Raw genomic sequence first — 12,732 nt, forward strand, 5'->3', positions numbered from 1 at the left:
TTTTCTTTAGCCATAGTATTGACAAAACGATTTTTTGTACTAAATGCGAGGAATATTCTTCTCTTTGATTTTTATTCACCATATATTCACTGATTAAATTTTCACTCTGTAATCAGTGCTACCCATAAAGGATGTTAATTTAATTAATTTCCCGTTGCACATGATACTTTTTTATACACGTGTCACGTGTGTACATGAAAATTACGTATTGAAACAGATTTTACATCACTCAGTCACGTTAGTGCAACTTACTGTATTTTAAAACCTTTTGACTGATACAGGCAGTTTTGAAAGTATAACAGGACACTAAAAATTATTCATAACCGTTCAGGTTCACAGTTATATTTAACTGAACTTATCAATATTTAAAAAGTATTCATTGTATTTTCCGTTATAATTAATACAAAATAAAATCTATACAATCAACAACTTTCAACATAAAGCATTTATCGTAAGTGTAATTCTATGTAATATGAATACCTCTAATAATGATACTCATTATCCAGCATGTCTTTCGGATTGTTTATCAGTTATTTCGCAATCGATAGTTGAGTCCTTATAAACTATGTAAATATTGTAACTGTATTAGTAATAACAACTCAATGGTCCCAAATGTACAATATTTGTCTGGCGTTTGTCATCAACGTGTGTGGTTGCCACAATAAAATAATAATTATTGTTATAATAAATATTATTGATAGCGATTGGAAATGGTGAAAAATAAACATGTTGGGTAACCTGGGGCATGAATGCGTGATAGGCACTTAATACTTGTCTCGAAATAGAATATTCTTTATTTTTTTACCAATATTATTTTTTATTATGTCATTCAAAAGATAATATTCTTATATTATATTATTTCCCATGAAGAAAAAATTGCATTGATAATTTGGAAAACATATTTATTTTTTTAAACTTTCAAAATATATTACTATCGTCTTAATCACAATCTTTATGAGAGATAAAAATGTAAAACTTTAAAAGGTGTGATTATTATTTAATAGTTTAACATTTTACAATTATTAAATTATTAAATTATAAGGAACATAATATTTAATATTTCTTATCATCTTAAGTAAATAATACCTTATTTAATAATATAATATATATAAAATGCATGACTATTAAAACAAAAAACATATCTTTTATAGTTTTTTTTTTTTACTGTTTTGTTTTATAGCTATTCTTTGGTATTAGTTATTTAAAATCATGACGGCAGTTGGTTTTCTGTTATAAATGATTTAATTTTCTGAACATTTTATAACATTTTATCAATTAATACCAAACTATGAAGTGACATTTTACTCCACATGAATTGTCCCATTTCATTTTTTCCATTCGTAGGTTCATAATATTCAACTAAAGTTGTAAAGTAACTTAAAAACGGTATCGATTTTTAGTATAATTAATAAAAAAAAAAATAACTTAACTACAGAAATACATCAATATCGTAAAATGTCTAAATATAGTTAATAGCTATTTATAATTATCTTAAAATTTATATTAGCTTTTCTTAAAAAATAAGTTGTTGACATAATCAATTAACTAAAAAACTCGTCTATCGTGTAATTTTAACCCGCTTATCACTGATTTTTTTTCCCAAAATTATCTTATTTTCCATAATTTTCCATTATAAAAATATAAAAGTTTTTATTTATTGCGACATCGCTAACTTTAGAAGAAATCTGTTTTACCATCTTATACCTAATATATACCAATTATGCTCCCTCATGTTATTCTACATGTTATTATTATGATTATGAATACGTTTATCGTTATCCATCGTAAAATCAGTCCGATTATAAGATATCATTCGGCAGGTATAGGATCGTTCAGTGATTTATTGATAATATGAAATCTCGAAAGTAGGTGATTACGTTTATTTTCACTTGTCAGGTGATTCGTCCGACCGTATTTGCACGTGCGGAAACCGGTTTACATTAATATTATAGTTGGGGTGGAACTGTGAAAAGACTTTGAAATAACTACTTAAAAGTATAAAAAAAAAAAAAAAACTTACGGATAGCATTACATAAACATTTTCCTAGTTATAATAATTATTTATTCTGATTGTGTGTATAATGTTGTACTTATTATAGTTCTGCGTAGGGCATTCGAGTGGCAATTGTTTCCTACGTGTTTCGCAGAGTTTATTTTTCAAAATAAAAGCGTGTGGTTAACGCGTGCTGTAGTCCGTGGAAAATGATAAATCTCTCCTTCCAGTCAAAATGTTTACCACTGTTACTGTGAAAAGTACATTTTCTTGAAGCCATAATATTATACCACAGGTAGATTAGGCGAGAGGAGAAAATATTAAAATTATTTTCAAGGAGTCCTCGGAAGACATTTGCGGGAGGGATGATGGGGGGGGGGGCGGGGGTTAAACAACCCTCGCCCCGGCGATTTCCACCGCCGACATACATGCTGTATTTTGTATGTTGTTGGGCCGGAGGTCGAGATTATACTTTTGATGATTGTGTAAAGTTTTTATACGACTACGGAGCTTACGCGTTACACTTCCTTACACACACACACACACACACACACACACACACACACACACACACACACACACACACACACACACACACACACACAACACACACACACGCACGCACACACACGTACAGGCACGCTGCACAAGTCTCCCGGGGGAACATCGCGACGCGGTCAGCTCGCGCTCATACATATTCATTAAAATTTGCCCGTCGAATTCGCGGGCGGTGCAGCCGCCGCCGCCGTCGTCGAGTTTTGCATTTTCGAATTTTATTCTCCTGTGCTCTGCCGTCGTCCCGGGCACGCGTGCAAAACTTCTGCGCGACCCGGTGGGACGCTCGAACGCCGGTCTATAATAGTATGTCCATTGAATAAACTCATCTCGCAACAATCTATCTATGCACAGCCAGTAACAAGCCACCGTGGTCGGGACGATGTCGTTGTATACACTAGCGCCAAATGCGTGCGTGTTGTGCGTGCATACTGTATATACATATGTATAGATAATACGTGTTGATACGAGTGTTTGCGAAACAAGTTATGCGTTCGGCGCTCCCGGTTAGGTCGGGCACTGCCGCAGTGTACCGAACATAGTGGTCGGCGGGTCGTAAGTACCACGGCGCGGAGTTACTTGATTTCGGAAATTGGGTTAACGCACAAATAGGGGTGCCCGACGCTAAACCGAACCGCCACCGCGCTCTCTATGTATAGACATAATATAATTTATATATATATATATGTTTGTGTGTGTGTGTGTGTGTGTACGTCTGCGTCTACTACGTCTATTTGTCTATGCGAACGAAATTAAATTAATTTTAATCACTCCTCGTCTTGCAGGATAATAATTTATTTACTGCAACAGCAGGAATTAATAATTTATGCGCCGCGTCACTGTAGAATCTAAAGTAGATGTTTTCGCTAACGGCGTATCGTAAAAGTGTCTTCGTTGTTGTACCGGAATATGAAGTGTCGTTTGAACGCTTTAGTCAAACATTAAACGTTAAATATTATGCAATTAGGTACGTGTTTACCGTATGTGAATAAAAACATATATAGTTAACCCCTACTCGCCATAGGAAAATCTTGTAGGGTTATATAAAGTTATACGAGCTAATTGTAAGTTATACCTCTTTAATTGTAAGTAATTGTATGCTCGTTCCCGGAATTTGTGAGTTGACCGTACCCCGGGGACCGGTGGGGAGATGCTGAAGTTTGGGTGGCAGCCCCCTTCCTCCATAACGGCCAAATCGCTCCAAAGAAATTGTAAGCTAAAATTATTAAAGGTACCTATAAACTCCGAGAGTGAAAATACAATTTCTGTAAATAACGATTTGTTTGGAGTTTGGAAATTATGAGGGAGGTCTGCCGCCTAAAACCTCATTTTTTCTATAAATTTGTAACAGTCAACTAACAAATTTCTGGAATGGACTTACAATATTAAAGGACTATATCTTACAGTTTGTTTTGGAAGAATTCGCCATGGTGGGGTAGGGGCAACTTTACAGATATTGTTTTATAATATACTGTATTAACTGTATTTAAACATTTTGAAGGAATGCTTAATGCTTATATTTTAGGTCCTAGGCAACGTGGCATAAACTATACTTCAATTCATTTTTTTTATTCTTAAATCAGATATGTGCGTCAACAAGTATCTATTATATGACCTCGGTTTTTTATATTTAACGACAAAACATATTTTTACTGGGGAAAAGGGTAAATTAGTTGGCTACACATGAATATTTTCATCAATGGCTTGATGCGTACTTTTTATAATTCGTTTCATCTAATACTGAAGCTGCAGTAATTTATTATTAATTTCTAAAAATGTTATATATATATATAAATATATATTCGTCTTATCATAATATTTCATCTTATTTAATAACAGGCACCTGTGTGTATAATAATCCGATCATATTTTTGACGTGCCCTAATACGCGTATTAATGATTAACCCGTATCAATTCAAGCATTCAAATATATCAAACATATTCACTAAGAAACCCTACGAAAATGACGCCTTTCGTGGTATGTTCTCTTTATAACAGCTGATGCCCCAGAGAAATGACTAAGTGTTATTATACTCCCTTGTCACTTCTTTTGATGAATAATTTACGTCATATTAATAAAATATAATAATTGAGTGTAAGATGGTTGTACGTTTCGTTGATTCTAATGCCGATTTTTCTAAAACACAAAATATTTACTTTCCTCCCAACAAATTGTCTCTCATATTTCTGGATTTATAGTATATTTTATGTTGCTGCCAAGCATTTGTCGTAACGTGTCAATTAGGCTCAAATGCGGTTAATCAAATAATTAATACACTCGTGTTTTAACTTCATAGTATTAATGTATTTTGCAGAGATTAATCATTTAATGTACGAATAAAGCACGGTACTTATGTTCGATTTAGAATTTATATGTTAATATAGAAATTATTGAGTAAAATAAATAATTTAAATTGGTTCAAGAAAAGCACAATTTTGTTTGGTACGTCTTACCAGTTATGTTAATTTCGCATTATTTGTTCTGAAAATGTTGTTTAAATAAATATAACTAATATTTACTGTGGGCGTATATTTACTAGTATTTTATCTAACATAATATTATAAACTTACTATTGATACTGTTCACGATATTATTGATATTTTATACTTAAAATTATACTTTGCATATTAGATTTTTGAATATTGTTTTTATTGTTTTATAAAATTGTACAGTAATTTGTATACCGGGAAACCTTATTTGAAATACATCTTCAAACGTGAATGTATTTGTTTGGTATAGTTATTAAATTGTACTTTTATTTTTTATATTTTGAAACCGTATCAGTGCAATAGGGTTGTTCAAAGAATTTGTATAGTTGTCGTAACTCAATTTCTCACCATGGATTTCCAAAACAAATGAAAAATAAAACAAATTTGAATTATGTATCCTTTTGAACTCCGAACACGCATGAAGTGCGATGAAATTCCGCAGTGTGGTTTTCGCCATTTTGGCACATCCGGTTATAATCGCCTAACTAACCGCAGCCCGGTTGCAGTGAGAAAAGTGACCAAAAAAAAAAAAAATAAATAAATAAATAAATAGTTGAAATAGAGTCGGTTAGGTAGGAAGTAAGGGAGGAAACGTTCGGTGAATACAAATCCATCGCCTTTTTGGCCGATGTTTTTTTTTTCCATAACTTTGAAATCATATCAATATACACAACGTGGAAATATTCATCCGAGGGGTGGCAGAGCATTACATTATTCCGCCGTCGGGTGAATATTAAGTTCACCGGTGGCGTATGTAGAACCGTTAAAATCGGTACTATCAGTGTTTGTTCCTATGGAAAGTTTTCTGCATTTACGTGTGACTGTTGTTCGGCAAGATAAGAACCCCCACCCCTTTGTTTGTCCCTACCGACGTTTTGGAATAGCTTTTTGTTTCAAGGGGTACGATTAAAAGGTCAACGGTCTTAATGGTTCTTTTCGAAACGTTTCCCAGAAATTGGACTTGAAGGGACCGAGTTGAAACACACGCGAGGTTTGCCTAACATTATTCGTATATGTGTTACCCGAGGGGAGAATTACGTTCGTTTCAAAAGTCACATACTACCATGTTTTTATAAACAATAAATCAAAAGAAATAATGGTAAACTTTTCTTCATTTTTTTTTTTAATCCTCGACACTGATTATATCGTTCGCATTCTGAAATTGTTTTTTTTTTTTTCTAAATTATTATGAATTGTTAATGTTGCTACAAGCCCATTCAATTTCTCGTACCGAGTTAAAATAATATTTTATATTTCAATATACGTTTATTATAATTTCATTAATATTATATCCTATACCTACTGTTATAAGTAAAAAAAAATCGTTTTCATAACTTTTTATAAAATAACATAAAATATGCACTATTTTACTAACACATTATACAGTTTATAATTTTAAATATTAGGGCTCTTAATGTAATCGTATGCTATAAAAAAACCCCGCATGTAAGTACACAAAAAAAAAAAATGAAAACGAAAAGACCATTTTCAATGCTTTTGAAGTGGTAATAACATTCGTATATAAAAAGTTTCTGAGCTTTGGGAGCGAAAATATTATTTTAAACTTGTCTCCAAAAATACCTTAACCATTTTAAAATGAACTAAAGCATTGTTTTTTTTTCTTTTTGTATTCCCCATTTATAGAACCGTAATATAGTTGCTTATAATTTAAAAGTCATTTCTGGTATATTATTTTATAAAAATAAAAAATCACCCACGTATTTAATATAATATGAATTATAATAGTAGGTATATACTATCTAAGGTTTGAATAGAATTCTTAACCAATATTTTATGTAAGTAATTAAATTAACAATACCGATGTCTGATGTAATTAAATATAAACTTTTTTTTTTTTTTGTTGGAGAGAAGAAAAACAATCTGTACACACGTGTACAAAAATAAATTGTTATCATATCAAAATACACTCGTAACATGAATCGCTTGATAGGGGAAGTCACCCATTGGTTATCCTGCGTCTAAGTTTAGAGAATATTACTGTTTAGGTGTAGTCGTGTAGAGGAGGGAATACAATTTTTATTTATTTTGCCAGAGTTATTAGTCAAGTATAAACATTAAAACCTATTAGTTGATGGAACAATTATCAATATTTATGAAATATGTGTTTGTCTTGCGTAAAAAACAAAATTGTTTTAAATTATTATTAATTAATACTTTATTATTGTTGTTTAGAAGAATGTCGTTCACAGCTTGGTATGGAGTTCAGCAAAATTCCAGATCATAGAATTACAGCTAGTTCATCATATGAAGTCAAGTCAGTGGGACCACAGAATGCACGGTAAGTCACTGGAAATTTTTATTTTTGATGTAGATACGCCTTTCAGTTATTATTTTTAGAATACAGTTATTATTGAATAGTTATTATTTGAAAAGTTTCATGTAGACTATAGTAAGTAATTTGGCTGCACAAATTTTTCTCGAAAACTTCCTGTATAAGACCGAATAAAAAATATAGGTTCGAACAAAAAGAAAGTTTCTAAAATTAAACTGCTGCTTTATTATTACCTATCCTCTCGAAAACCATTGTATTTGAGGAATATCGCAAAGTCAAGCAGTATACAGCTGCTGGTATGAAAACTTTCAACTGCTTTCTTACTAAGTCAAAAGCCTAATTCGGTCCATAAGATTCATTCAGTAAGTTTTTGTCATTAACATTTAGAATATTATCAGTTAGTGGTTATTTTCTCTAATAAAAGAAAAACTCCAGTCTTATAATGAATAAAACAAATATTGAAACGTTTATTTCCGTGACAGGCAATCTGTGGATAAAATATATATTTCAATGATAACATTGATCAACTGTTTTAATTTAAATACTGGTACAATTCCAGAAACTCATTGTTATATTTATGACTCATTATAGTATTGTTATTTATTTATTTTTTTTAAACTTCACGTACTGTTCAAATAAATAAAATTTTCATTTCTGTTATACGCATTTTTTTTCAATGGCTTATGTCATTTTCGGCTGGAGAGAATAACTCCTTTTTCAATCATTTTTCTAGTAAATTATCTTCTATACACCTATAATACAAGTTTTGTTCGATGGATTCTTTTTCAATGAATATAAAATTGTTATTCGTTCTGGAAATGACGTGCTCAGTAAATCTCTATTGTTTGTTTCCATTATCATCATGTTAACATCATTGTTTGTCAGGTTATTGTCTTCGAATTATCGAACAATATTTTTGTAAATTAAACACTTGTGCTCTGCGTGTTATTACATACCTATCAGTATTCAATCTCTTTTAAAGTACCTATTCAAGTGTGTTGTACAAGTGTTTAACTTTCCTCCCTGGTGGCTGCAAGTTTTTATGAAATTAATACTTTTATATTATTGATCTCTATAAAATTAGGTAATAACACAATTAAACGTCTAAATTATAATGACCTATCACATAACATTTTTTAAGTTAATAATATACATATAATTATACAGTAGGTAGGCAAAGACAAGAATATTTGATTCGAACTTTATAAACGTTATACCTAGTTCCATATTGAATTGAGCTAAGATAATTTAGTTTATACGTCATCAAACACTTATATATAATATAATAATAGATGGTTTTATTATAAAGCTTTATGATCAAGTGTACCTAGGATTATATAATATGCAAATTGAATAAATCGTAGCTATTATTAGACTAATGAGACAAATGTAGTAAACATTGTTTAAAAAATGTATCATTGATTAGTTTAACGAAACCGTCGACAACTAATAACTTAACATTGCGTAATACATTATATTGTAATCACGAAAGAACAATAATATTATTACGTATGTGTCTGTGATAAACCGAACGAATGAGCTTATAGCAATATTATCTCCTTCTATTTTATAATAATGTATAATATGTATATACATCATACGCACATGTTATTTCATATTTAATACAATTACGATAAAGTTGTTATTTAAAACCGTAACGGCAAATTACAATTGGAGATTATCAACGATCGTTTTAGAATGATTAACTTTTCTCGTTTGTATTGTATATGAGTACATGGTTCATATAATATATAAATATATATATATATATATATATATATATATTATATTATACGTATAGTCGTTTCTTTCTCTTTGGATTACGAAATATAGCTGCTAATAAGATTACGGGTGCTCGTAGTCGGATATCCGAAACTTCTTGTTTCCTTTTTTTCTCCCGTCTCCGCCACCACTACCCGTGTCTCGCCATTCTTGGCTTCGGGTAATAAATCCGCTTAAAGTCGGTCGGCTGGTCCGTAATGAAAAACAAAGCTGCCGAGGATGATAACGAAGGGATGGATTGTTAGGGGTAGAAAATGAAAGTCCAATGTGTACGAAAAACTGGATTTGGTTTTTATACAACTCCGTCGCGTATATAGTGGAGAAAAATAACAGTTTTTTTTTTCCTTTGTGCAATGCGATTTAGCGAAGATTATCACCCCAGTTGTTTTTTATTTTTTACGGACCGTAGAAAAACAAGCTCCTGGAAACATGGCCATAAATGAAATGGCTACAGTCCTCGAGAATCCCCAATGCTCAAAGTTAACTGCAATTAAATCGCCTAGGGTATTGCACGTCGAAACTAGGCGGCACCTCGGAATCGCCCCATAAATGCCACCCCGAGAGCACTAGATATAGCCGAAAATCCAATTTTATCGGACGTTCAATCAACGCGAACAGACCCGTATTATACCTAACAGTCATAATATCATGAAGTCGGTACGTTTTCTCGGAGGGGGTTATTAATATATATTATCGTCTATTTTTTCTTTTATCAAATCCGTTTGATAGCATAATGTTTTTTTTTTAAATCCAAAGAATTAGATAAACAATCTATTTGTTTGTTGTAAATGTCACAGGTATTTGTCCCGTGCATCTATCAAGTACCTTTACAATAAGTCAACTATAAGCTAGGGGTTTATTTTAAAATGTTATAAACTATATAGTACTATACAACCGATTAACGGGAGAATTCCGATAATGTGGTGAACAAGGATTTTTGATAAAGTTTTAAAAGATTCGGCGATTCCTCTAAAGTATTTGAATGGCTAACGTCCCGGGTGTATTCAAGGATTTTGAAACTTCTTTTATGGTATTATACTTTAGAAACTAACATTGACTAAGTATATGGATAATGTATTGACATAAGTAAATTTAAATTAATATATAATAACATAACTGAAAGTGTACGTTTTATTTTTCTATAAATTAAAAATTATTAAAACTTATCAAGTTCAATCATTGTCTGTAATACAATTTATCATTATTAAATTGTTGAGTTAATAAATAAAACAGAGCAGTCTTTAATTTTTTATATTTCACCATTTAAAATCTATAAATTTATGTCGAGTATTACAACATATTTCATGTGAAATTATTTCGTGCGTGAACATTAAAATCGTTGAAATCGTTTTAATTTACATTTGAACAAAACATTAGAAGAAACAGAAAAATAATTATTTTTGATACTCTGTTCGTCTTTAACTCTGTTATTAATTTTCTTAAATGTTTTATAAATGCATTGGTCTATGTTCTAGTTGTTACCAGAGTGAAAAGCTATAGAACGGTTTTGTTAAACTTTACCTACATGTTGAAAGTTGTGGTTTTTTTTTATATCGTAAGAGATGAAAGAGAAATATGTGCAGCCCTACCCCTCTGAGTGCATTTGATTGATTCTCAGAGTTGGGCTTACATAAGGTCCGGTATTTATTATACCCTTTTTAATGTTAGGCCCTTTTAGGGGAACGATTCGATTAGCACAGCCTTTTTTGTCATGTCAAATGCTGAATAGGCCGCCTGTCAAGGTAAGCACATACTGTATACGACATTCACGATTTACCACACGTACATAAACAACAAAGTAAACTTTGTATTTAAGTGCTCAAAATAGTTTCATGATTTATAATATACAAAAAAGTCGTTCTTTTGTTCAATGTCATAAATAAATTGTATATATTATGTATATATATATGAATGGTTTTTAATTAATTAAAGTTTTGAAATCCAAATTGTGTTCCATAATGTGGTACTCATTTTGATTGTTTTAATCTATTTTTCCCTCACTCGTGCAATCTTTAACTTCGTATACCTGGGTACCAAGGAATAGTTACCAAGCGAAACACAAATATAATTAAGAGAGTCCATCAACTTAGTTTAGGAAATTACGAGAAAACAATATGTATAAGGCTACGGAGTAAATAATATTATTACGAAACCCATTTGCTCTTATACTATACTTTCGTATGAAATACAACATCTGCATAAGTTGTCGAAGGATAATATTTTAAACATCAAATAGGTTGTGCATTTTGTATTTCATGTGGTAAATGTTTTAAAGAAAACTCATATTGAATTTAAATTACATTAAATACAAAGATGATTATTAAAACGTGTAATCTGTAAAACATTTATTGAAAATTCAACTTGTATTAGAATCTAACAAATGGGTTTAAAAATAATCTGTTTTTATTATAACCCCTTTTGTGTTATTGAATATTTCACATTAATAATAATTAGTTTAAAAGAGTTCAAAGGCTAAAAAGTTGGTGTTATGTTTAGCCCACTGATATCATACATGGTATCTTTGGAATTGGGACTAGTATCTCTCGGGGACAACAAAAAACATATGAAGTAACGTAGGGTAAAGTTTTATTAGATCACCGTATTTGGTTAGGGTAGATTCATATTACAGATAAAAATCACAAATTCTAAAACTTTTAACAGCGCATTACCATTCATAATATTTTTAATAAACTTTGTAATGTTACAAAATGAATGATTAAAATGTAACTATTGTAGTCGTAGTTGAATTCGAATGCATAAACGGTTATTGTTCGAATTTGTTTGTTTAATTTAAACTTGATAACTGGCAACTATAATATGACAAGGTACTATCAAGCCCGGATTAAGATAATTTTGCGCCCGGAGCCAAATAGTAATAATATATCCATTATCCTTTATCCATATATTATTATAGAAAACGTACTACCGGCAGGGGCCCACTATTGTTCGATATCCTTTGTGGGCCCGCGGCCATGGCCCTCCTGCTCCTCTTAATCCGGGCTTGGATATTGTATTTATCTCTATCTGTGATTGCAAATTAATTATAATAACTTTTTATTTATTTTTAGACTTTAGTTATTGGATATGAGAGTTTTTTAATAGTTAGAAGCTCAATAAAATAATAAAAAAATAAAAATATTCTTCAAGTATCCTCTGAGTTTTTTTTTAATATAATAAAGTTTTTCGAACTGTTCATAACATTAATCTTATTTGTTTCGTCTTCTTATTCTTCTAGTTGAACTGTAACTATAAAATTGTATGGCACTCTAATAGTGGACGATAATTTAACCAAATTAACTAATTGAATAATAATTTATTTATACCATCGTATAATATTCTAGTAGTTTGATATTCCATATTTTACAAAAATATTTACTTAATTTACACGCATCCCTAGAAAACTATTTAATGTATCGTTTTTATTTGATGACTATGCGTTACAAATTCAGAGTAAATATAGCAAATTAAGGATACAGACATAGTACATACAATATTATTTAAATTTTTTTCATATTGACAGTTTTGGTATATTCGGTGGACTGTATTAAATTAATTTACACATTATTTACATTTATTATTTATTGAACGCATGATTGGCAGTTGCGATATATACTGACAG

At 30.7% G+C, this 12,732-nt stretch overlaps 1 protein-coding gene across 1 annotated transcript in view; it reads left to right on the top strand.

Moving 5' to 3' along the window:
* LOC132943981 (discoidin domain-containing receptor A-like) overlaps nucleotides 1-12,732 on the top strand; it is a 232,381-nt gene that overhangs the window by 116,632 nt on the left and 103,017 nt on the right. The window contains exon 4 of the mRNA XM_061013176.1: nucleotides 7,232-7,337. Within this exon, the coding sequence (XP_060869159.1) occupies nucleotides 7,232-7,337 (106 nt within the window). The remainder of the gene's footprint in view (nucleotides 1-7,231; nucleotides 7,338-12,732) is intronic.

This window comes from Metopolophium dirhodum, chromosome 4, assembly GCF_019925205.1.
Source record: "Metopolophium dirhodum isolate CAU chromosome 4, ASM1992520v1, whole genome shotgun sequence".
NCBI lineage: Eukaryota > Metazoa > Arthropoda > Insecta > Hemiptera > Aphididae > Metopolophium > Metopolophium dirhodum.